This window comes from Pogoniulus pusillus, chromosome 2, assembly GCF_015220805.1.
Source record: "Pogoniulus pusillus isolate bPogPus1 chromosome 2, bPogPus1.pri, whole genome shotgun sequence".
NCBI lineage: Eukaryota > Metazoa > Chordata > Aves > Piciformes > Lybiidae > Pogoniulus > Pogoniulus pusillus.
This window is the reverse complement of record NC_087265.1, coordinates 4502212-4527003: the sequence shown is the minus strand read 5'-3', so window position 1 is coordinate 4527003 and position 24792 is coordinate 4502212. Positions and strand designations below refer to the sequence as shown.

Sequence of the window (24792 nt, the reverse complement as noted above, 5' to 3'; positions counted from 1 at the left end):
CTCTGGATCCACAGCTTCTGCCTCACCAGCTCCAGCAAGTCACAGAATCATTTTGACTTGGCAAGCCCTTCAAGATCATCCACTCCAACCACTTTGTAACTCTGCCAAGGCTGGTGCTGAATGATAGAACCATTGAATCAAGCAGGTTGGAAGAGACCTCCAAGCTCAGCCAGTCCAACCTAGCACCCAGCCCTAGACAATCAACCAGACCATGGCACTAAGTGCCCCAGCCAGGCTTTGCTTCAACACCTCCAGGGATGGCAACTCCACCACCTCCCTGGGCAGCCCATTCCAATGCCAATCACTCTCTCTGACAACGACTTCCTAACAACATCCAGCCTAGACCTCCCCCACCACAACTTGAGACTCTGTCCCCTTGTTTTGTTCTGTTGCTGCTTGCCTGGCAGAAGAGATCAACCCCACCTGGCTACAGCCTCCCTTCAGGCAGCTGTAGCCAGCAGTGAGCTCTGCCCTGAGCCTCCTCTGCTGCAGGCTGCACACCCCCAGCTCCCTCAGCCTTTCCTCACAGGGCTGTGCTCCAGGCCCCGCTCCAGCTTTGTCGCCCTCCTGTGGACACACTGCAGTACTTCAGCATCTCAGCTTTCTATAGCTAATTAACCTAAAAGAGCTCCAACAATTGACACTCAGCATTAGACACAACAACTCTCACACTGAATATTTCCATCTGATGATGCTGAACCCAGTACTCGAAGTGTGGCTTCACCAGTGCCCAATCATAAAATGGTTTAGATTGGAAGGGACCTCAAAGCTCAGCCAGTTCCAACCCCCCACCACAGGCAGGGACACCTCCCACTAGAACAGGTTGCTCAAGGCCTCATCCAACCTGCCTTTCAACACCTGCAGGAAGGTGAAAGGATACTGGAAGGCCACTCCAAGGTCTCCTCAAAGCCTTCTCTTCTCCAGGCTGAAGAACTCCAACTGTTGGAGCCTGTCCTCAGAGGAGAGGTGCTGCAGCCCTCTGATCGTCTTCCCAACTCGTGCTGGCCACACCAGTGCAGCCAGGCCAGGCTGCTGGTGGCCTCCCTGGCCAGCTGAGCACAGTGCTGAAGCATGCCCAGGGTGGAAGGTGTGGCTTACCGTCGGCGGCGGTGCAGCGCGAGGCCAGCTCCCAGAGGACCAGTCCCATGGCATACATGTCTATCCTCAGGAACGCATCCCTTTGGAAGTTGATAGCACCTTCCAGGACCTCAGGAGCCATATAACGACGTGTGCCAACCTTGGAGGACAGGGAAGGACAGCTTTATGTACACCAGGTACCAACACCACCACAAGCACCACTCCAGCTGCCTGCTGCTTGGGGTAATGCTGCAGAGCAGCACTGCTTTTCATCCAGGATCCATGACAGCCATGATTATCCTGGTTACATCATAGAATGGGCTAGTTGGAAGAGACCTCAAAGCTCAGCCAGTTCCAACCCCTCACCATAGGCAGGGACACCTCCCACTAGAACAGATGGCTCAAGGCCTCATCCAACCTGGCCTTCAACAACTCCAGAGAGGTTGTGGAGAACAGAAGCACAGAATGTGATCAAAGATCACATTCTGTGCTTCTGTCCTCCACAACCTCCCTGGGCAACCTGTGCCAGTGTCTCACCACCCTCACTGCAACCAACTTCTTCCTAACAGCTAGTTTAAATCTCCCTCTGCCACTTCAAACCCATTCCTCCTCATCCTGTCATTACCAGACCTTGTGAATAGTCCCTTCCCAGCCTTCCTGTAGCCCCCTTCAGATACTGGAAGGCCACTCCAAGGTCTCCTGGAAGCCTTCTCTTCTCCAGGCTACAGAGTCCCAACTCTCTCAGCCTGTCCTCACAGCAGAGGTGGAAGTTCCTTGTATTCTTCCAGGCAAGAGCACTTTCTTCCATCCAGGAGCAGGGAAGAGGAATTGGAAGCAATCACCTAAGCTGGGCTCTCAGAGCTGAAGCAGTGAAAGGCAAACACTTGAAGACATTTGCACAACAACCCAGCAGCTCTGGCACTGCCATTCTGTGTCTCACCTAACCGATCTGCCTGCAGATGTCCCTGCTCACTGCAGGGGGAGGGTGGGCCAGATGACCTTTAAAGGTCCCTCCCAACCCATCCTATGTTCCTGAGGCTTTAGAACAGTAAGACTTTATTTTTGTTGCTCAATCACGACCTGTGAAGTTCTGCCTAAAATGACACACATTTAGTCCTCCAGAACTCCAAAATGCTCCAGCTTGTTATGCCACAAGAACCTGATGCTAAACCCGTCCCCAGCCTCAGGACAAGTGGCATTCAGCCCTGCTGTCTCTTCAAGGAAGTGGCTGCTGCTGTCTCCCATTCCTCAATTCCTGAACAGCATTTCAGTACAATTAATAAAAATAGAGCAAGACTACTCCTCCTTGTCCAAATCCTTGAGTGAGAGTGAAAATAAGGGGGAGGAGAGACATGACATGTAAAGGGGTGGGGGAGGAAGGCTGTGATCTGCAATTATCTCAAGAATTCTTCAACTTTTAGCCTGTGAGGGAGAAGCACAAACTGCCACACTCCTTAAAGCTTGTCAAAGGTAGGGCTGATGAACTGGAGCATGGAGCATGCCTGAACTATCCACTCCCCTTCCAGCTGCATCACTTCTGTCATTAAATCAGTGTTTACCTGTCCATGTGTATCCCCTGCAGACTTTCCAGCCTCAAACTTTAAAGCTAGCCCAAAATCAGCAATGCAGGCTGTCAAGTTATTTTTCAGCAGCACATTCTTGCTTTTGATGTCCCTTGGAAGAGAAAAAGGAGAAGAAATTAAGGGATCTAGAACACAAAATGCCACCAAGTTGCAAGGATGAAAGCAATACAATAAAACAATGAACACTGTGACATGAAAGGCAAGAAAACCATAAAGCAGCAGCCCATTTCAACGACCAAATCACCATCACACCTATCAGCATGCTTGCACAGCTTTGTTGCTGTGGAAATAGGTGAGGCTGAAGTAAGAACTATCATTTTATGTTAGTTTGGAAGCACAGAAGTATGGATGGTCAAGAAACAGCATGAAAACGCAGCCACTGCATGCTTTAATTACAACTACACTGTGTTTAAGTAACAGGAAATAAACCATTCTGGGAAATGATTCTTGGTTGTTTCTAGAGAGGAGAAACATGATTTGCAGCAGAGGCAAACTGACTGATGGATCCCCGTCTGTTCTATGTGGACCTCTTATCTACCAGCCACTTAACCCTCAAACAGGTTTGCTCAGAACATTGCAAGCTCCTCAGGATCTGTGTTTCTCTCTTCTCTAGTTATCTCTCACTTTGGTTACCAGTTCAGCTCCTCACTGAATCACAGAATAGACCAGGTTGGAAGAGACCTCCAAGATCATCCATGTCCAACCTAGCACCCAGCCCTATCCAATCAACCAGACCACGGCACTAAGTGCCTCAGCCAGGCTTGGCTTCAACATCTCCAGGGATGGATGGTGACTCCACCACCTCCCTGGGCAGCCCATTCCAATGCCAATCACTCTCTCTGACAACAACTTCCTAACAACATCCAGCCTAGACCTCCCCCACCACAGCTTGAGGCTGTGTCCCCTTCTTCTGTTGCTGCTTGCCTGGCAAAAGAGCCCAACCCCACCTGGCTACAGCCTCCCTTCAGGTAGTTGCAGACAGCAATGAGCTCTGCCCTGAGCCTCCTCTTCTGCAGGCTGCACACCCCCAGCTCCCTCAGCCTCTCCTCACAGGGCTGTGCTCCAGGCCTCTGCCCAGCTTTGTCGCCCTCCTGTGGACACCTTCCAGTACTTCAACACCTCAGCTTTCTATAGCTAATTAACCTAGAAAAGCTCCAACAATTGCCACTCAACAATAGACACAACAACTCTTACACTGAATATTTCCATCTGATGATGCTTTGTGTTACTTGAGCAGTCAGGCACATAAAGGTTGTTTCAAATATCCATAAAGCCAATGCTTTCTTAACACTTAATCATTAAATGGTTAGAAAAAAGCCAGAATACATTGGATGAATCACAAACATCACACCAAGTTCTGTACAGCATCAGTCAGATGTTTGCCTTAGGCTGAGCAGGCTTTTTATTTGAGGCTCCTGATAACTCTGCAAGGAAGTTATCTCAGAGTCATCACTTGACTGCTCCTACCTAGACAGATTTCAGCTCCTCCAGCTCCTAGCTGAACCCTCCCCAGCACCTGAAGGCACCATACCTGTGTGAGATGGCAGGTTTATGGCCATCTTTCAGGCCTGGGATGTCCTCGTGGAGATAAGCCAAGCCTCGGGCCATAGTCTGGGCGATGTGACACAGCTCGTTCCAGGAGACCACGTTAGCCTTGAGGAAGTCTGTCAGGGAACCCTGCAGAGCAACACAGCAGAACAATGAGATGATCGATTTCACTGTCCCTCCTCTGCCCCAACCAGGAAAACAAAAAGCAGCCTGAGACCTGCACTGACCTTCTCATGGAAGGCTGTAATTAACCAGAGGTCCACATCAATGCTGGTGCCTCGCTTCTCAGCCCCAATGAACTGCAGGATGTTGTCGTGCTTCATGCCAGGCAAGCTGTAAATTTCGTATTCGTTCTGCCATGATTGCTTGTCCTTGAAACAAACACATCAAACCAGCTTAGCACCAGAGTCCTCAGAGCTTTCCCTGACAGAACTTTCCTCCTACAATCTGCTAGGCATTTGTAAATGAGCTGATAAAATGACTAACCCCCTTTTTATCTGGCAAGACAGGATTTACTACCTAGAGAAAAGGAAACGCAGTGCAGGCTATTAACATGATGAGGTTTACTATCCTGGGGGCTTTGAGTGTGGCCAGCAGGTCAACAGAAGTTCTCCTCCCCCTCTACTATGCCCTACTGAGACCACAGCTGCAGTTCTGAGTCCAGTGGTGGGCTCCCCCGTTCAAGAGAGACAGGGAACTGCTGGAAGGAAGCCAGTGGAGGTTCCAAAGATGCTGAATGGCCTGGAGCATCTCTGAGAGAAGGAAAGGCTGAGAGCCCTGGGGCTGTTAAGTCCCAAGAAGAGCAGCCCCAGATGGGATCTGATCAATGCTCAGCAAGAGCTAAAGGACCTGTGGGGAGCAAGAAAAGGGGGCCAGACTCTTGTCCTGTCACCACTGACAAGGGACAACAGACACAAACTGAACATAAGACTCTTGTGGAACTCTTCTGGAAGTGCTTAGATTAATATTTGTGCCACAAACCACTGAACTAGCAGAGAGAAATGTGGAAATCTGTCTTCACATACATTACATCTTCACTTACACGGAAAACTGATCTGAAACCCACACATTTCCTATAAACAAACATCAACTACTGCAAGCAAGCTCAACTATGGAATATAAACCACAAGAACACAAAGCTGCAGATCAGGATGGGAGTTGAAGAGCATGGCTCAATTTTTGCATGGGAACCCCATGAAGAACCAGAAAGAGGTATTCCTTCATTGAAAGTAGTGGAGAAAGGCTCAGATTTGATTTCCATCGTGCTGATGGCTGAAAGCAGCAGAGGTACCCCCCATTTCTCCCAGAAGAGCAGATGGATTCATTCAGCAGTTGGTTAATCACCAGGAAATAGCAGCACATCTCTTCACCTCGAGGAGCAGTGGGTGGTTTTAATTAATGCAAAATCTACCCTAATGCCACTGTCTGTGAGCACTTTGGATACTTAACCAAACTGGATCTTGAATTATGAGCAGAATTTACACTCAAACATGGCTTTCCAGGGGTACTTGCTGGGGATGGAATGTGGCATCACTCAACTGAAGCCTGCTGAAGTGGCACAATCACCTCAAAGGTTTCTATTTCAGGGTACTCCTCCTCAGCACAATTTAATTCAAACAAATAAATTCTTCTCAACTGAGAGGTGTGTGAGGGCTGCTAAAAACTTATTTCTGCTCAATCTGTCTTTTTATGACTGGAAACATACATAGATTTCACACAGGTTGTCTCAGTAATGTGTTTGTTGCATTAAAAACCTGCTTTTGATTCAGTGGAACTCTCCCTGCACATTTCTCAGCTGCAGGCATTTCTCTCTGGTTTCACAGTACATACTGAGAGCTGCCTGAAATAAAAGCCCCTCCCTGTGAGTCAAAGAAGCTGGTTTAACATCATCATGTTTCAAGTGACACTAAAATCTTCTCCTTACCTGAATGGGGAATATTTTGACTGCCACATACTCATTTAGTAGCTGAGCTTTCCATACACAACCAAATCTTCCCCTGGCTTTCATCTCTAGTAACTGCAACGGCTTCAAACCCATCAGAGGTGAAGGTGGGGGTGGTCCAGGATCCTGAAAGCAGGTTAAAACCATTAGTTAGTTTTGCTGTTACAGCACCACAACGAAAGCCTTGTAAACTGGGAGAGCCTTGGCTCATGGATCCAACCCCCCTGGCAACAAACTCCCCCAAACAAACCAAAACCAAAGCAGGAACTCTTCTGGACAGGAATGGAAAATGAAGACTGTAGAACATGCTTGGAATCTGTGTGCAACAGACAGCATGACAACAGCTACAGCACAGCCCTGCCTAACCAGGGGGGAAAGCACAGAAGGAATTGAGGACTGAAGACAATCCAGCTTTGCTTGTTGCTTCTTTTTGCTAAGGGAGAAGGCAAAAGAACAACTTGAACACATTTAAGGGGGGGTTCGTTTGATGTGTGACCTGTTGATTCTCTTAGTTCAATGGCCTGGTGACTTGAGTCTACACAGCCACAGAGTCCATCTCCAAACGAGGAACACTGCATCCCCCAGCCGAGAAGCAGAAGATGTCTGCATCAGCCATGAGGCTGGGGAAGCAGCAAGGAGTGGAAATGAAACCTCTCACACTGCTGCCACACACAGCTTCAGTTCTCCCCAGTACCAGCACAGCTGCACCTAAAGAGCTCCACTCCTTAGTGGGGACAGCAGGCTGCAAAGCAACACATAAGACAGCCTGTGCCTCTGCAAAGTCCTCCTGCAGGCAACTAACAGTTTTTCATCTGGAAACCACTAAACCACAGTGCAGACATTCACCACAGGAAACCAAACACCACCTCCACACTCAGCCCTCCAACCAAATTACTACAGGGAACTGTGGATGCCAATGGGAGAAAGCAACTGCTAGATGGGATGTGGATGAGGAGCTGCTTTTAGTGGCCATGCTGGCCTGTGGAGACCTCACCACTCTACCACAAGTCTCCATGTCAGATATCAAAGGAAGACAAGCATGCAGGTATCACTTCTGTGACAGGACAAAGGGGTGACGGTTTAAACTTTAAGAGGAAGATTTCAACTAGAGAGAAGGTATTTTTTACACTGAGCATGGTGAGACACTATGCCAGGTTGCCCAGAGAGGTGGTAGGTGCCCCACCCCTGGAACCATCCCAGGTCAGGTTGTTTGGAGCTCTGAGCAATCTCCTCTAGTTGCAGCTGTCCCTGCTGAGGGCAGGAGGGTTGGACTAGGTATCTTTAGAGGTTCCTCCCAATCCTAACCATCCTATGATTTTTAAATGACACCCATATTGCAGAACACAAGAACAAAGCCCTCAAGTCCACACTTCCAAAACCCTTCTGAAACATAAACTTGGCTCTTCTGTTTCCCACCCAAGCTGTAATGATGTTATAGAGAGAAAGAATGGAAAACTGGAGTGGTTGCTTCTACAGAACAACTGAGAGCACTCAATAAGTAAGTATTTGAGCATTTAAGTTAGCCACATCAAAATCTTGTGCATGTTAAAGCCACATTTGCTGAACAACTGTGGGGTTTAAGTGTACTTTACTCTGGTGAGAATAGGGACAAGTGCTTCTGTACCCAGCAGGAGTCTGGAGTAGTTTAAAGGAGAGGAATAAATACCCATTCTCTTGTTTCTTACTGAGCAACAAACACATCCTTCCAAAAGAACAGGTTTGAGAGAGGAGGATTTCTAGCAATTTAAAGGAAGTTGTAACTTAACCCCAGAAATTAGTAACTGTGTTAGAAAATGCAGTGTTTGAAATTTAAGAATTGGAGACACATTAGAAAGCTAACCTCAAAAAAAGGTATGAAATCTTTTTGCTTGTGTGACAGTGACAGATGCTTCAAGTCATTCCACAGGAATTGATGGCTTTCAGCTGAACAAAACCCACTGCTTTTCAGTCTGGTGCCAAAGGCCTTTATGAGGATTTCAGGCATCAAGGAAATGCTGCCCTCAAGTTGTAATAGCTACAAATGAAACTAGAACCAAGAAGCCCAAACTTAACTCTCCAAAGCCCACTTGCATTTGCAAAATATTCATCATGTTTAATAATCCTAAGCACTGTGCACAGCACCTGAGGATTTAGCACCAAGTGAAATGGGCTGCCCAGGGAGGTGGTGGAGTTGCCATCCCTGGAGGTGTTCAAGCAAAGCCTGGATGAGGCACTTAGTGCCATGGTCTGGTTGACTGGGCAGGGCTGGGTGCTAGGTTGGACTGGCTGAGCTTGGAGGTCTCTTCCAACCTGCTTGATTCTGTGATCAGACAACTTTTGATGGTTTTGAACCTAATGACTTGCTTAAATGAAGGGTAAGTTTTGTGGGAAGTGAACCCAAATCTCATTTAAGGTGAACAGAGCAATACCTTTTCCTTTCCACTCCTTCCACCCAAAAAAAAATCTGCATTACCAGATGCATAGAAGAGTTTGGAGTGGAAATGACCTTAAAGAGCATCTAGCTCCAACTGCCCAACCACGAGCAGGGACACCTCCCACTAGAATAGGTTGCTCAAGGCCTCATCCAACCTGGCCTTGAACACCTCCAAGGAGGGAACATTCACAACCTCCCTGGGCAACCTGTGCCAGTGTCTCACCACCCTTGCTGGAAAGAATTTCTTCCTCATCTCCAGTCTAAATCTATCCTCATCCAGCTTCAACCCATTCCCTTTTCAGTCCTGGTTTCCTTTTGAGACACACTATTTCAGTTTTCTCTCATCCACCAGGCAGATCACCAGACACCACTTTTAAAAGACTTAAAGAAAACCCCACCAAAAACCAAAAAAACCCCACCCAAAACACAACCCCCAGGCAGCAATCTCTCAGAAGGGGGAAGGCAGCAACTCCTCAGCATTCTGTGGTTCTATGATTCTCCCAAGTACTCAGCAATAGGACCAGAGGCAACAGTTGAGGTGGACCGGGTGAGGGTTAGGTTGGACATGAGCAAGAACTTCTTTAGTAATAGAGTGGGGAAGGGTTGGAACAGGCTGCCCAGGGGGGTGGTGGAGTCCCCAGTCCCTATGCCTGGAGGTTTTGAAGAAGCTGCCTCTGTGGTGCTTCAGGACATGGTTTGGTGGCTGTGGCAGTTGGGTTAGGGCTGGACTTGATGATCTTAAAGGTCTTTTCCAGCCCTGGTGTTTCCATGACTTAAGAATGGTTAACATATGATATGTGTTTTTCATGCTGGAGAAGCCCATATCTGAAATATTCTTTCTTTGTGTATTCTGGACATTGTGTTTCTTCTAAATCTGGATTGAATAGAAACAAATCATATTCTTTGCACAGTGTTCAGGTTTAGTTACTCCAAATAGGTGGTTGAGGCACTTGTAAATAGGACTAAAAAAACACCTGAGTGCAAATCAAGCATTTTCCAGCTCAGATCTGTGTCCTGCATGAGTCTCAACTCATCACAGTGCAATTTAGCAGCAAATAAATAAGCCAAAACCGGTCAGTGCTTTTTTCCTTGCAGATTCCACCACCATCCTTTCCATGCCACTCAGTTGCTCATTTCCTAGAAAACCCTGGCACCTCAAACCACTTTCCCCCTGCCTGACACCACAGCCTCCTGTGGCTCATTTCCCTTTGGTGTTGGAACATCTCCAGGAAGCCAAAGCTTCTGTCCCTTCTTAAAAAGCAGCCACACTCCACGCACCCACCCGCAGCAAAACAAATGCTGATTTCCATTGCAAAGGGACTAATTGCCTCCTGTTAAGAGAACCAAAGGAATGCTTTCCCAGTTTGCTTCTGATTTCTTTTCTTTTCCTGCACGACTTGCAGATCAATGAGCATCCCCTCAGCAACGACAGGTGCTATTTTTAGCCAGGAAACATTCCCTGACGATTATTTTCTTGCTCTGCTTGCAAGCAAAAATGCTTTAACATGCCACAGGCATAATTATTTTTGTAGGGCTTTGGAAAATCATCTCTGTGGCGCCGAGGCTGATGATATAATGTGAGGAAAAGAATTATGGGGATCTATTAGTCTCACAGCTGGCCAAAAATAAGGACCCAGTTTGCCATTGCCAAGCTTTTCCTTCCCTTGGGTTGGTTCGGGTTCTTGTTTGACTGCTCAGTGAACTAAGGCAATAAACAATATTGCCTGAAAGCTTCTCTTGCAGGTTTGTGTCCTGACAGTTTAGCCAAGCAGCTAGCAACAAGCTCAGGGGAACAGTGAGCACAGAAGAGGGAAGCAGAGCTCTCTCATTTTGGGAGTGGTGAGGCAAACATAACCTTATCCCAAGTGCTCCACAGAATCAAGCATAGAATGGTTTAGGTTGGAAGGGACTTCAAAGATCATCCAGTTCCAACCCCCCACCATAGGAAGGAACAGTTCTCGCTAGAACAGGTCACTCAAAACCACATCCAACCTGGCCTTGAACACTTCCAGGGAGGTTGTGGATGACAGAATCACAGAATGTCATCTTTGACCACATTCTGTCACCCAAAACCTCCCTGGGCAACCTGTGTCTCACCACCCTCACTGCAAAGAACTTCTTCATAACAGCCAGTTTCAATCTCCCCTCTGCCACTTCAAACCCATTCCTCCTCGTCCTGTCATTACAAGACCTTGTCACTAGTCCCTCCCCAGCCCTTCAGATACTGGAAGGCCACTCCAAGGTCTCCTCAAAGCCTTCTCTTCTCGAGGCTGCAAAGCCCCAACTCTCTCAGCCTGTCCTCATAGCAGAGCTGCTGCAGCCCTCTGAGCATCTTCATGACCTCCTCTGGACTGGCTCCAACAGTTCCATGCCCTTCTTGTGTTGGGGACTCCAGAAGTGCACACAGGACTCTCTCAAGGACTCTGTGTCCTAACCCCAGGGCAGTCACCTCAGGAACGCTCCTGCTGCACCGCAAGCTACAGCTGTACAAAAAGCTGAAACACAGAACGCTTTGAGTTGGAAGAGGCTGTAAAGATCACCCAATTCCAACTCCTCTGCCATGGACAGGGACATCTCCCACTAGAACAGCTTCATTAAGACTCATCCCACCTGGCCTAGAACTCTTCCAGACATAAACCTCCACAACTTCCCTAGGCAGCCTGTTCCAGTGTCTCAGCACCCTCATAGTAAAGTGCTTCTTCCTCATGTCCCATCTCAATCCACTCTGCTTTAGTTTCAATCTATTCCCTCTCATCCTATCACTACAAACCCTTGTAAAAATTCTCTCTCCAGTTTTCTTGTAGCCCTTTTTGGGTACTAGCAGGCTGCTATAAGGTGTCCCTGAAGCCTTCTCTTTTCCAGGCTGAACAGCCCCAACTCTCAGAGCTTGTTCTCATAGAGGAGCTGCTTCCTCTGATCATCTTTGGGGCCCTTCTCCAGACCCTCCCCAACAGACCCATGTCCTTCTCGTGCTGGGGGCACCAGAACTGGACACAGTGCTGCAGGTGAGGTCTCATGAGAGCAGAGGAACAGAATCACCTCCCTCATCCTGCAGCTACCTTGGCTAGAAGTACCTGAACTGCCTGGCTCACACATCAGCTAAGCTTCACTCTTCCTGTAGCATTAAACCCCTAAGTCTGGCTTGTTTGGAAACCTCATCACAGACACTAAAGCTTCCAAATCTCAAGCAGGGCATTTTGGTTCTGATTTTTAGAGCTGCGAGTTGCAGTCAGCTGTCAGGCAGTGCGGAGAGGTCACACCAGGAAGAGAACAGAAGGGAAAATCATCACTGAAGAATGGTAACTGCCAGAAACAGGCTTGCCTCTGGGTCTTCAAGAAGGGTTCTTAAAGATCAGAGAAGCTTAACAAGAATGAAACTACAAATCTATTAAAACAAGGCCAACTGACCTGTTTATAAATATCTAAGGGGTAAGAAGGTTCCGTGTCGACCTGAGGAAGATTCATTTTTCCCTCTGAGTGTGACAGAGCACTGGAACAGGCTGCTCAGGGGAGTTGTGGAGTCTCCCTCTCTGGAGATATTTAAGAACCTTCTGGATGCATACTAGTGTCACCTGCTCTAGGTGATTCTGCTCTGGCAGGTGGGCTGGATCAGATGATCTTTCGAGGTGCCTTCCAGCCCCTGACATTCTATGATTCTATGAACATTTAACGGCCTGTCAGCACTTGAGTCTATCTCCAGTCACACCTCACAGGCAGCAGAATCAGGCAACTCCCCAGGTACAACGAGCCAAACCCCCAAGTGTCCAAGGTTTTCCATTTTCTCTTTGCTGACTACAAAACACAAACAAGTTCTCCAACTATAGAGCACACTCAGGTTTGTCTTTGTTACATGGTGCAATATCTCCCCTTGGTTATATCTACTCTACATTTGAGTTGTGATTATGGTTGCCACCTTCTCCTTGGAAGAGTCTGATAAGTAGCTGGGTTAGTTCCTCCCTTTCTAGCTGGGAGCTGGATTGTTTTCAACCATATTATTTAAACACAGCAAAAAGGAGCTGGACTTCTCAATTTGTGCCATGGTTCTAAAATGGTCTCTGATTTGTATCAAAATTTGTTTCTTCTAAATGGAGACAGTTTTCCCACATTTTCACCCCACAAACCCCTCTATTCTATTGCAGAGAGGGACCTGGGGGTACTGGTAGAGAATAGCTGAAGATGTGGGAGCAGTGTGCCCAGGGGGCCAAGGAAGCCAATGGCATTCTGGCCGGGATCAGGAACAGTGTGGCCAGTAGGACAAGAGAGGTTGTTCTGCACTGGTCTCAGGACTGGACTCAGCACTAGTCAGGCCACACCTTGAGTGCTGTGTCCAGTTCTGGGCTCCTCCATTCAAGAGAGATGTTGCAGTACTGCAGTGTGTCCACAGGAGGGCGACAAAGCTGGTGAGGGGCCTGGAGCACAGCCCTGTGAGGAGAGGCTGAGGGAGCTGGGGGTGTGCAGCCTGCAGAAGAGGAGGCTCAGGGCAGAGCTCATTGCTGCCTGCAGCTGCCTGAAGGGAGGCTGTAGCCAGGTGGGGTTGGGCTCTGCTGCCAGGCACCCAGAGACAGAACAAGAGGACACAGTCTCAAGTTGTGGCAGAGGAGGTCTAGGCTGGATGTTAGGAGGAAGCTGTTGTCAGAGAGAGTGATTGGCATTGGAATGGGCTGCCCAGGGAGGTGGTGGAGTCACCATCCCTGGAGATGTTGAAGCCAAGCCTGGATGAGGCACTTAGTGCCATGGTCTGGTTGACTGGCTAGGGCTGAGTGCTAGGTTGAACTGGATGAGCTTGGAGGTCTCTTCCAACCTGCTTGATTCTATGATTCTACTTTGCTGACATACTTCTCATAGTACTTAATATAAACAAAGCCATTACTCATAGGCAGGATACTTCTCTATCTGGAATGAGGATGCTTGAAGCAAAAGAGTAATAGAAAACAAAGCAACTTTGATAACCCCTTACAGGTGCAAAAAAAATATTTCAATAGCACCATTCCTACCACCCCCAAAAGCACATTTACCAGGCATTTTAGCTATTAAAGACCTAGAGAGAGAATGGAAACTGAGCACTCTTATTACACCTCAACGTCTGACCTCTTCAATATTCACTTTAAAAGCCCAGCAATAATGACCACCCTTCTGAAATCCCAGTTTGCAGTCATGTGTAGTCTCACATAAACTGTGAGTAATGTAATACATGTAAAAAGGACTTCTGGCTTCTGGTCAAAGCAGAGGCTTCATAGTGAAGGAGGATTATTTTTCTTCAAGGCTATTTCTTTCCCTGAGCTCATGAACCATGCAAATCCATCTCATGTCCCAAAATCAGAATATGAGGACACCACACCTCAGACAGTAACAGGCAGTGTGCAGGTGGGAGATGACAGGACTCAAAGACAGGACAGACTTATGTTCATGGATGTGCCATTTCCTCCCAGACCAACCCACTGCAGTGCCCTTTTGCACAGCCCAAGACTGGAGTGACCTGCAAAGGCTGTACTCTTACAGACAGGGATAGCTGCACCAGTAACTCAGATTCAGGGAACAGTTTAGGTTGGAAGAGACCTTCAAAAGCATCTAGTTGCAACCGCCCTGCCATGGGCAGGGACACCTTCCATCAGACCAAGTTGCTCAAGGTCTCATCCAACCTGGCCTTGGACACCTCCAGGGAGGGGGCATCCATGAGCATCTTAAGCAACCTGTCTCAACTTTTCCAGCAGAGCTCTTACCAGTGCTCACACCATGCAGCAACTGCAGGGTGGAAGTGACACAAATGAACTTGTCTGCAGATGAAGAACCACAGAACCTGGTGCATTTCATCATTAATCCCTGCAGACGCTTAACTGACAACCTGAGAAAACCTAATAAACTTTAAGTGAGCTATGAGCAGCAGATTAAATCTCTATTTATAAACCAGGCATGCTTACAGCTTTCTTGTCCAGAACACTGAAAATAAATACAACTCATACCAAAACCAAACTTCTTACATGTCCACAACAAGTTCCATAACCATGAGCAAACATCAATGCATCTTACCTCAATCATTATATGAAAGGCGTGCTTGGAGAGAGGGGGAAAAAACACAGGCAGAAGAAATTACTAGTTAAGAATGGGATGGAAAAACAGCTTAGGAGAGAGACAAAATTCAATTGTTTGTGAGAATTATCACCAAAAAACCATTCAGGATGACAGCAATACTGAGTGCTACTCAATGATTTCTTGTGCCAGTAGCAGACTGTTTAAAATAAAGGGACAAAAAAATCCATCACTGATACATTAGCAAAGAAAAATGGGGGGGGGGGGGGGGGGGGGGGGGGGGGGAAGAAGGGAAACAAAAGCTTATCAAGCTGTTAGTTGAATGTATCTTAGAATTAAACCCATTATAGGTGTTAAAATAGTTGTGTTGCTACAGAGCAATTAATAAACACAAGCAGAAAAGCAAACACGCCAACATAAACCGTGCGAGTTTATCCCTTGCTGTGTGGCAGCTCCACAGCAGAGGGCAGTGGTGCATTAAAATTCCTTGCAATTAGCAGCTAGCTGTGGGAAAGCAAAACTTGAATGTCTTAGTTAGAGCTGAACCTCGTACAACAACAGCTCACCAGAAGTTAGGTTCTCTGTTAGTCAAGATAATCAATCCATCACACACACTAGAGGCGAAACTGGAACGAGTGGTCTTGAAAACGCCATACCCAACACATCAGGGAGAGATGATGATATTAAAGATGCTTTCAAACAAGTCACATCAGTTTGCAGAGTGGAAAAATGCTGAAGTCCCAAAGCATGTTACTGAACTTAAAACACATTTCCATGACACACTCTTGTTCGTGCTCTTTCATCTCTTCTTTACTGCACAGTCTCGTTGCCACCCAAGCAGAGAAGCGCTCAAACCACTTTGTTGGTGTTCCTCCTCCTCCTGCACTTTTGCCTCAGCCACTTTCTTTGTCCTTTATTTTTGGATCAGATGGCTGTTGCAAGAGCATGAAATTCAAACACTTGAAGTATTCAGCTGCCACATAACAGCTATCATCCTTTTCCTCACCCTTTGTCTTTACATACTTAGGATGCTGCAGAGCACAGAGCCAACAAGAGGCTTTTCCCCGTGCCTGAGAACTGTCTGGCACACACTTAGTACTATCTAAATAATTAATTATAGAAGGGCTGAAGTATTTCTTGAAGGCTAAATTAGTTGGGAGCCAGATTTATAAATGCTGTAATAGAGCTTGCTGGCTCTGATGGAGCACTAGGGACAATGGGATCACTCCTCCTTGTCTCACTGTCAGTCAGCAGACCACCAGAGATGAGGACAACACCCAGAGAGTCTGAAGCCAGGATCTGTACAGTCTGAAAATATTTTGGAGCATTTCATAATGGGAGAGGAAAAAAAGAAAAAGATCACAACCAACCAACTCAGTTAAAAAAGGCTCAAACAAATCCTTAAAATAAAGCCTGGGTTTTCAGAGTAGTTGCTCATCTTCACCCTCAAATCTCTGTGGGCTGGAGGATCCTGTCTGATGACAGCTATTTGATGCGCGCTTGGAGAAACTCTAAGATACTGCAGCATCAACTCCACAAACCATGAGCACAGCTACTGAAAGAAGTTCCTCCTCCAAGCCCCTCATGTGCTTTGCCCAAAAGAGCAGCCAAGTAAAATAAAAGTGTTTTTCCAAGTGATAGGGAACAGCTACTGAACAGCTAAGAGAAATCTCTGTGTGCTCATATTTCTGCTAACTTGAGTACTCCAAGAACAGACAGCAACTTCAAGTTAAACAGCACTGCTAGTATTAAATAGTCATTCAACAACCATCTTTCCTGTGGCTGTAAAAAATTTATTAGTCCTTTTTTTTTTTTGGCCTATTTGCTATTAAAATTCTCCAGCTGCTGAGAATTATGTAAATTCCTCAGAAAGAAAAAAAAAAGAAAGAAACATGAACCCAACCTTTTTGCTCTTACCGTAATGAGAAACTGCAACCAAAACTCTGACAAATCAGGGTGGTCTCCCACGTTTCTCACTGTTCCTTAAGGGGATCAGCTCCCCCCAAACACTAATAAATTAGCTATGCATTACATTTTTTAGAGAGATTTCTGCACATTATAGACTCATCTGATTTTAAAATCATTCTCCTTTCCTTCAGACCAGAGTCTACCACCTCAGCCTTGCCAGCAGAAATCCAAGTATCACCAAGGTTAGTACAGAAAGGCAAATGTTTGCTTTCTTATTTCAGGAATTAATGCAACTCTTAAAATAAAACTTGGGAGCAATTAATCCCCCTCCTTAACAGCCACAATGTACACACAAATGTATGTAAACAAACTGCTTCCCTATTTCTGCTGCCTGAAAACTACTTCTGAACGTTTTATCGGGGACTAGGGAAAGGATTGAGATATTTTGGTTTCATTATTACAAACAAGTGTGGTTTCTCCCCAAATGTGAGCTACCCACAACCATATTGTGAACTTCAAACATGTCAAAAGAAACTTTATAAACATGGTGCTCAAAACACATGTGAATTGTTGTACTACAAAGTTATTGTGCTGACTCCTTCATTTGTTCCTAACTAGTATCCTGGATTCACTCAAAGTTCATCTGTTCCTACCTAGAACCTTGGATTCACCCACAGTTCCTCATCTGTTCCCAATTAGTACCCTAAATTTACCCAGAGTTCCTCATCTGTTCCTAACTAGTACCCTAAATTTACCCAGAGTTCCTCATCTGTTCCTAACTAGTACCCTGAAAATTCACCCACAGTTCCTCAACTGTTCCTAGTTACTTCCCTAACAATTCACTCACAGTTCCTCAACTGTTCCTAGTTACTTCCCTAACAATTCACCCACAGTTCCTCATCTGTTGCTAACTAGTACCTTAAATTCACCCACAATTCCTAGCTACTACCCTAAAAACTCACCCACGGTTCCTCATCTGTTCCTAACTAGTACCCTGGATTCACCCACAGTTCCTCATCTGTTCCTAACTAGCCCCCTAAGGTACTAGATAGTGAAATTAAAAGGTGAAATGAATTCTTTTCTAAATACCCTGTGACATGTGTCATCTGCATCCACGTGGGGGATACAAAAGATCACTTGGAAGACCTCAGTCTAAACCTTTCAGGGGAGCACATCTGAGGCTACACAGCAAAGTGGACTTCCTTATGGAAATCAAAGCTCCTTGAAGGCACAGAACCTGATTGCAGACTCCACCAAGCTCAGTATTTCTGCCTTCCTAGGCAAGTTCCAAAGCACCAAGACTAATGTAAATGTGCTCTTGACAATAATGCAGATCATTTTGACTATTACTATTTACAAAGAATGCAAACCAGAAAGCCTTCCAAGTCAATTCAATAGAATGCTCTAGAAGCCTTCAGTGTCTCATTGGTTGTTCAATTGAGCTCTGTGGTAAAGGGTTGTACTTGATCATCTATGAGGTCTCTTCCAACCTTGATGATACTGTGATACTGTAATGAATGGATGACAACACGTAGCAGAGTTAGGCACAGTTCTGTCTGCATCCAGCCTTCTTGCACTACCTTCTCAGACCCACGGGCCTCATCCTAAAACTAAACTAACTTTTTAAATCAGAGAATTGTAGAATGGTTTTGTTTGGAAGAGACTTCCAAAGGTCAGTTAGTCCAATCCCCCTGCAGTCAGAAGGGACATCCTCCATTAGATCAGGTTGCCCAGAGCCTTATCGAGCCTGACCTTGAGAATGTTCAAGAAAGGGGTCTCAACCACCTCCCTTGGCAACTTGTTCCAGTGTTCTACCACCCTCATGGTAAAGAACTTCTTCCTAACACCCAACTCAAACTTCCTCTTCTCTAACTTCAAAACATCGCCCCACATCCTATCACTGCAGACCTTCTTGTAGCCCCCTTCAGGTACTGGCAGGCTGCTATTAGGTCCATCTGAAGTCCTCCAATCTCCAGGCTGAACAACCCCAGCTCCCTCAGCCTGGCCTTGTAGTAGAGGTGTTCCAGCCCCATAAACATTTTCATGGCCCTCCTCTGGACTTGCTCCTCCTTGTGTCGAGGGCTGCAGAGCCAGAAGCAGTGCTGCAGGTAATAAGGCAGGAGTAAGATCAGAACCTTGGGAGCATACAGTTGACAAAACAAGTTCTGCTCGAATGAAGGCAAAAGCACTGTAAGGTAACTTGAAGTTCACTAGAGAAGTACATTTGAAACTGGTTTGTAATTGCAGTTTAATTACAAAATTCTCTTCAGGCTGCCATTCAGGACAAGTGACCCTAAGTCTGGCTTTCTATTTTCTTACCTCTTGAAGATTTCAATAAGCAGAGCTGCGTTTATGGGTTATTTAAACTGAGACAGCTCATTCTGAAAGCAAATTGAGGGCTCAGGAAGTACTTTAAAAGAAATCAAAAGCCATAGAGATTTAGAACCAAAAGTTCTGCATGTCTGGTTGTACACTGAGTGCCGAACAAGCACACATCACCAGGTACTTGCTGCCTTATTATTTGTCCTCAAAATTCTTCCCTCAGTTAAAGACTTCTCAGGGAACTACTTGTATTATAATAGCCCATGAATTGTAAAGGAAAGAAAACAGAGGCACAGTCACAAGCTATTTACCTACTGCACACTAAGGACTCCTTATCTCTAATAACTTTCCTACTGCATTCTCAGCATCCCTGTATTTGTGGGCTGCTTCTTTTCCTTTACACAACCATCTCATGGTTGTGCCTCACAGTACTACAATCCAAGGACAGCACCAGACCTTTCTCCTGCATCATTCCATCAGAATCAGTTTACAAAAGAAATGCTCATTAGTCTTGAAGATATGAAATGCAGTGTCAGAGAATGTGAAATCATGCACACATCAGGCAGTTTAAAGCTTGAGATCATGCAGATATTCCTTTTTTCATCCCAACACTGCCTCTCATTACAAGTTAATCATTCATTAACCACTGATATGGACCTTAACTCCTTCCTAGCTTGTGGCTGGCCACAAGCTCTGACTCAGTCTTGATATCTTTTTAATTCTTCCTGTTTCTCAGCTTCAGCTTTTCTTTGTGGATCAATCATTTTTCCCATTTCATACAAGCACCTAGCTTCTCCTCCACAGATTTTTCAAGTAGCTATTAATCTTCCTAGGTTTGCAATAAGCCATTATGAAAAACCCTCTCCCTTTCTTAGTCCTCATTTTTCAAGTGTTGTAATGTTTCTATTTAAAAATCTATCACAACAACAAGGGGAAAAAAATGTGACTAGAAGACAGAAATGGAAAATCCTGAGCCCTCAATTTTATTTCTTCATTCTTCCTCAGCAGTCAATCGATTTTTCTTAGTGTGACAAAGGGGTAAAGAACATCTCAGATCTTTTAAGTCCACCAGGTAGATTATTGGGTGGCCTGAAAATTAGAGAACAAAAGCCAATAAATCAAACCTTCCCCAATGCCACCCATAATTTTTTTTCCTGTTACTATTTACTTTTATGTGTTTGTGGGTTTTTAAAGCAAACCGTTCAAGTTACACACACACACACTCACCAAATTCCTTGGCACAGGTCTGGTGGGTTAGACCACATGTCTGAGGTTAAAAACTGCTGCAAAAAGCAGCCCTTGTTTTATGTTGTTTTCCTCACCTTCCAACACAGAATTTGTTTTTAATGCTGCCACACAGGCAGTCAGACCTGCAGCTCAGAGTACATCTTACATCTGCCACTGCTAGAGAGAGGAGTTCTTCACCTTCATTCAGCTCACATTACCTGCTGCTGGGTTCAGTTCTCATTTCTTACAGTGGAACCTGAAACACCAAACCCATGACATAGCCACAAAAATCTGTTGGTACTTGAGTCATAGAATCATAGAATCAACCAGGTTGGAAGAGACCTCCAAGATCATCCAGTCCAACCTAGCACCCAGCCCTATCCAGTCAACCAGACCATGGCACTAAGTGCCTCATCCAGCCTTTTCTTGAAGACCCCCAGGGACGGTGCCTCCACCACCTCCCTGGGCAGCCTTTTCCTCTCCAGGAAAAGGCACACTGAAGAGAAGACTACCATAGCAGTGAAGGAAACCAGAACTCACAAAGTATTTCTTGATGCTCAAGATGATTTTTGAGACCAGAGGATCAATAACAGCAATACCTCTGCACATTTGAGATATATGTTTTATGAGGCCTTGAGCAACCTGTTCTAGAGGGAGATGCCTGTGCCTATGGTGGGGGGTTTGAACTGGATGAGCTTTGAGGTCCTTTCCAACCTAAACCATTCTATGATTCTACCTTTACTGCTTGGATCACATAGCATGTGACTTGGAAGGTAAGGACCAGTGAGGTTCATCCATATGGGGCTAAAGAAACCCAAACAAAAAAGCTAACCCCCAGCAAACCCAAACCAGCCAACAATTGAGCACGTGAAAGATTTTTGGGCTAAAACCAGGCAATACTGGCTGAAATGCTTCAAGGGAGTGATATATGGTCACAAGCATGGATAGGGCTGGGTGATAGGTTGGACTGGATGATCTTGGAGGTCTCCTGCAACCTGATTCAAATGATTCTATGAAGTGGCACAACTTTAGGTTGGAGAGTAGAAGAAAGTTTTCTTCCTGAAAGGCTTCTCAACCACTGGAACAGGCTGCCCGTGTTGGTGGTTCAATCTCCGTCCCTGGAGGTGTCTGACAGAGGCAGAGGTGTGGTGCTGAGGGGACATGGCTTAGCATCAGACTTGATAGCACCAGAGAATGGTTAGACTCAGTAATCTTAAAGGCCTTCTCCAACCAAAAGGATTCTATGATTCTATTCTGGGTTAAAAGCAGAAGATGTAGTCATATTTTCCATATGTAATCCTCCTTCCTGAGAAAGAAATGGTAATTCTTTTCCAAGGAATTAGATGCCAGCCTTGCTTTTATGGACAGTAACAGGCAATAGCAGTGAGACCTGTCCATTCCAAGCCTTCAAATTTCTAGTTAACACCAAACGGGCCTAGATCAGGGCTTCCTTGTGCTAAGTGATTAAAAACATGAAGCCTCTTTGACCTGTGTGATTCGAAATGTTGCAGAAGCAAGCACAAAAATAGGTTATGAAGAAAAATGACATTATGTGAATCTGCAAAGCTTTCCCCCCCCCAACCCTCTCAACATATGACTCTGTTTTTAAAACCACCACAAAACCAAAAAAGCAACTCTGTGATCCAGTAAGATATTCATAACTTGGGCACTCAACAAAAAGTACAAGAGGTTAATGTGTCTTAGCACAGTATGGATGGAAAATGCTTGGAGCCACAGCTCTGTGAACCGACGAAACCCAAAAGTGTTGCTTGTGTCAAGTTCTGCCATAAAATAGGTTATGGTCCTATCTATCAGATGACAGAGTGGTAACACCACAGTTGCAATTAGCATTGACTGACAACTCTGGCCCAAGCTCAAGAGATGTAAAAGTTAAATGAGCAAAACATATCAACTCCTTGCCATCCACATTCAGAGTTCTGCTGGGAATATTAGCAGGACGCTGCGGGGGGATCTCAGCTGCGTCTCACTTGGGAGCGAAAAATCAGTGCGTGTGCAGACAGCGCTGCTTCATTTCCAGTCTACCTGGTGCTCCTGAGTGAAAAAACAGTCAACTGGGGAGAGTGATTCTTTCTCTAAAAACCAGATAGAATCAAATATTTCAACCACTCACCCAGTTTTTGCTAAATTGGATCAGCCACACAAAGAGTTGCTTGCTGCGTGATTAAATCAACGACACACAAGAAAATGAAATAGTTCCTTCAAGCCCTTTCGCATATACACAGATGTATTTAGCAAACTGCATGTCTTAATAACTCATTTAAGAAGCTAAAGAGTGGCAGATTTTATACAATCTGACAGCTTTAACTAGACAGCACTCCACACAGTCAAGTGAAGCATGCAGCTAACAGCACAAACAAGAGGCAAAGAAGTAGGGAAGTCAGGAGTAATGGAGTAGCGGCAGCAAGGACAAGTCCACCTGGGAGTACTCAGCTCTGCTGTGACCATGCTGGACACATCCCTCAGGATCCCCTGAGCACTTCTGTTTCAGATACTGGCAAGAATCACTTCAGCAGCTACCTGCTCTAGTAACCTCCTCAATTTCTCTACCCAAATACCTGACAGAAAGCAGGAACCGAGTATCTAAGGAGCAGAGAAAAAATATTTACTGCTTTCCAGTCTTAACATCAAGTTTGCAAAGCAATTCTGCTCTGTAAATTTAAAGCTCATTATCTGTCCTGTCAGAGGGAAGATAAAGTTCAGTTACTCCACACGGCTGTGACCCAAGCTGGGGTTGTGTGGAACTGCCTGACTGATCCGTGCAGAGACCATGAAGCAATTTCACTTCCCCAAGAAAATGAAGCTGGTTGCAATTTCTCAGCTGTTTGTCCTTTACATTCCACCACAGATTCAAAGATGTCTTCCAACAAATTGCCTCCTTTGTCTGAACTATTCCAAACAATTCCTTTCCCTTTTGCTCTCATTTTTCATTTACTCATCTCTTAATTCTTCCACAGTTCCTTGGTGATTCTTCATTTTAAGCTTTTGCCTATTCCTCATCTCTGCTTCCATTTTCACTGGCAGAAGGATTAGTCCCAGGGTACGCTGCACCTCAGCATTCCCAATGTCTCCTGGGAATCAACTGGGTAAAATGAGATAACCTTTATCTGTATTCTCACACAGAGAAATCCCTGTTTTCTTGTGAGCATCTGCCCTACAGCTGACCCAGCCAGGCTACCACTTGCCACAGAAAGGTTTAGCAAAGAATCCATTAGGCCACAAATCCTCCTCACACCCTAATGATTAAATAGAATATCAAATATATTAATAGCAGAAGTATTTAACTGTTTACTGGGGGGTTGTAAAAATCACTACTGCTTTTCCCTCTCCTCCTAATTCCTCTGCCTCCTGCTCAAGTCAGCTCCCAGCAAATGCAAAGTGAGAAATACTGCTCTGCTGCATATGGGAGAATATTCATCCATCCCATTTCCATAAGAACTTCATTTCTTGTTTCAGGTAAAAGTAGCTTTTCCTGACTTTCCACATCAAACCTTAATGCCTATTCACCACAAGATAATGTAATTACACCATAACTAACTCAAGCACCAACATATACTTAGCTCAACAGATATCATCTGAGCATTAACAAAACAGGTTATTACCCTGTTCTGTCCACTCCTGTACCAAACATAAACCACACAAGAAGAGAGCTGCAATAAAAAGGAGGAAGAATATCAACATTCATGGTCTTGATCTCGCAAGGATTTAACATTTGCTTCCTTTTCCATCATTTTATCCCTCATTCCTTTCAATCTAGAAAGGAAATCACAAGCTGCAATTACATGATGAGGAGCTATGAATTTGATCTTACAGTGCAGACTACTACTAGGTTGATGTGAAAATCCCAAATACATGAAAAAAACCCTCTGAGATGGATAAAATAATTATGCTAACAGATTGCCTGAAGTTTGAGGAGCTGCAATACTTTCCACAAGGACAGGAAACATACTTTTTTCCTCTAAATTATGTTCTATTCATTTGGCAAGAACATATGCTCACTGCCTCCCCTCAAATTTTACTTATCTATTACTCTGAAACTGAAACCAAAAGCAGTTTTATCAACCATAGGCAATAGCGGTGCCTGGAACAGCCCTGAAGCTCTGCAGTGACATCGAAGGGATCACAGAAGCTGGAAGAATAAATACCTGTAAATCCTTTTAAAATGCAGTCCTACCAAACCCAGCAAATTTTTAATGTGTATTTAATCACAAATAATCAAACCATATCATCACTACACGAGAGGTAATGCTTTTGGAGTGGTCATTGCCCTGAGTTAGGAAGCTAAAGCTCAGCTCCCGAGGTCTGCAGGATCCTGAGCATGTTGCTGTCTCCACTTTCACCACCCCCTTTTGTTCACCTTTCTTACTTCAGACTGAAGAATTTGTCTCCTGAGCTCTTTTCATAAAGGCCTTCTAATCTCAATTAAATCTCTAGACAGAACTGAAGGAAGAGGGATTGCAGTATTAACATTAATTGCACCTACAGAATCAGCCAGAGCTTGAGAACAGGCAGAACCAGCCACACGCAGATTTGTTTTTGATGCATCACAACAGACTTCAAATCTGGAGGCCACAACCTCATAATATTTTTGAAGTACAACACAAACACTGCTTAAACTGAAACATTTCAAGACAAAACATAAGATACACAAACAAAGAAGAGGAAGAACGTGAAGCCACCAGCTGAACTAAGCCCTAGAACTATGCTTCAACAGAAGATTTTCTTCA

At 45.3% G+C, this 24792-nt stretch overlaps 1 protein-coding gene across 3 annotated transcripts in view; it reads right to left on the bottom strand.

Annotated features, from left to right (window-relative positions):
* Window positions 1–24792, bottom strand: part of ACVR2A (activin A receptor type 2A) — a 78468-nt gene that overhangs the window by 6301 nt on the left and 47375 nt on the right. For 2 of the 3 annotated variants that reach the window (XR_010304887.1, XM_064154698.1), the window contains exons 5-10: window positions 14591–14614; window positions 6133–6276; window positions 4436–4579; window positions 4192–4337; window positions 2637–2751; window positions 1099–1237 (exon numbers count right to left, since the gene is read on the bottom strand). Coding sequence is in view for 2 of the 3 variants with exons in the window: in XM_064154698.1 (XP_064010768.1) it covers window positions 1099–1237; window positions 2637–2751; window positions 4192–4337; window positions 4436–4579; window positions 6133–6276; window positions 14591–14614 (712 nt within the window). In the remaining variant the exon portion in view is untranslated. The remainder of the gene's footprint in view (window positions 1–1098; window positions 1238–2636; window positions 2752–4191; window positions 4338–4435; window positions 4580–6132; window positions 6277–14590; window positions 14615–24792) is intronic. The other variant, XM_064154711.1, reaches the window with a different exon arrangement.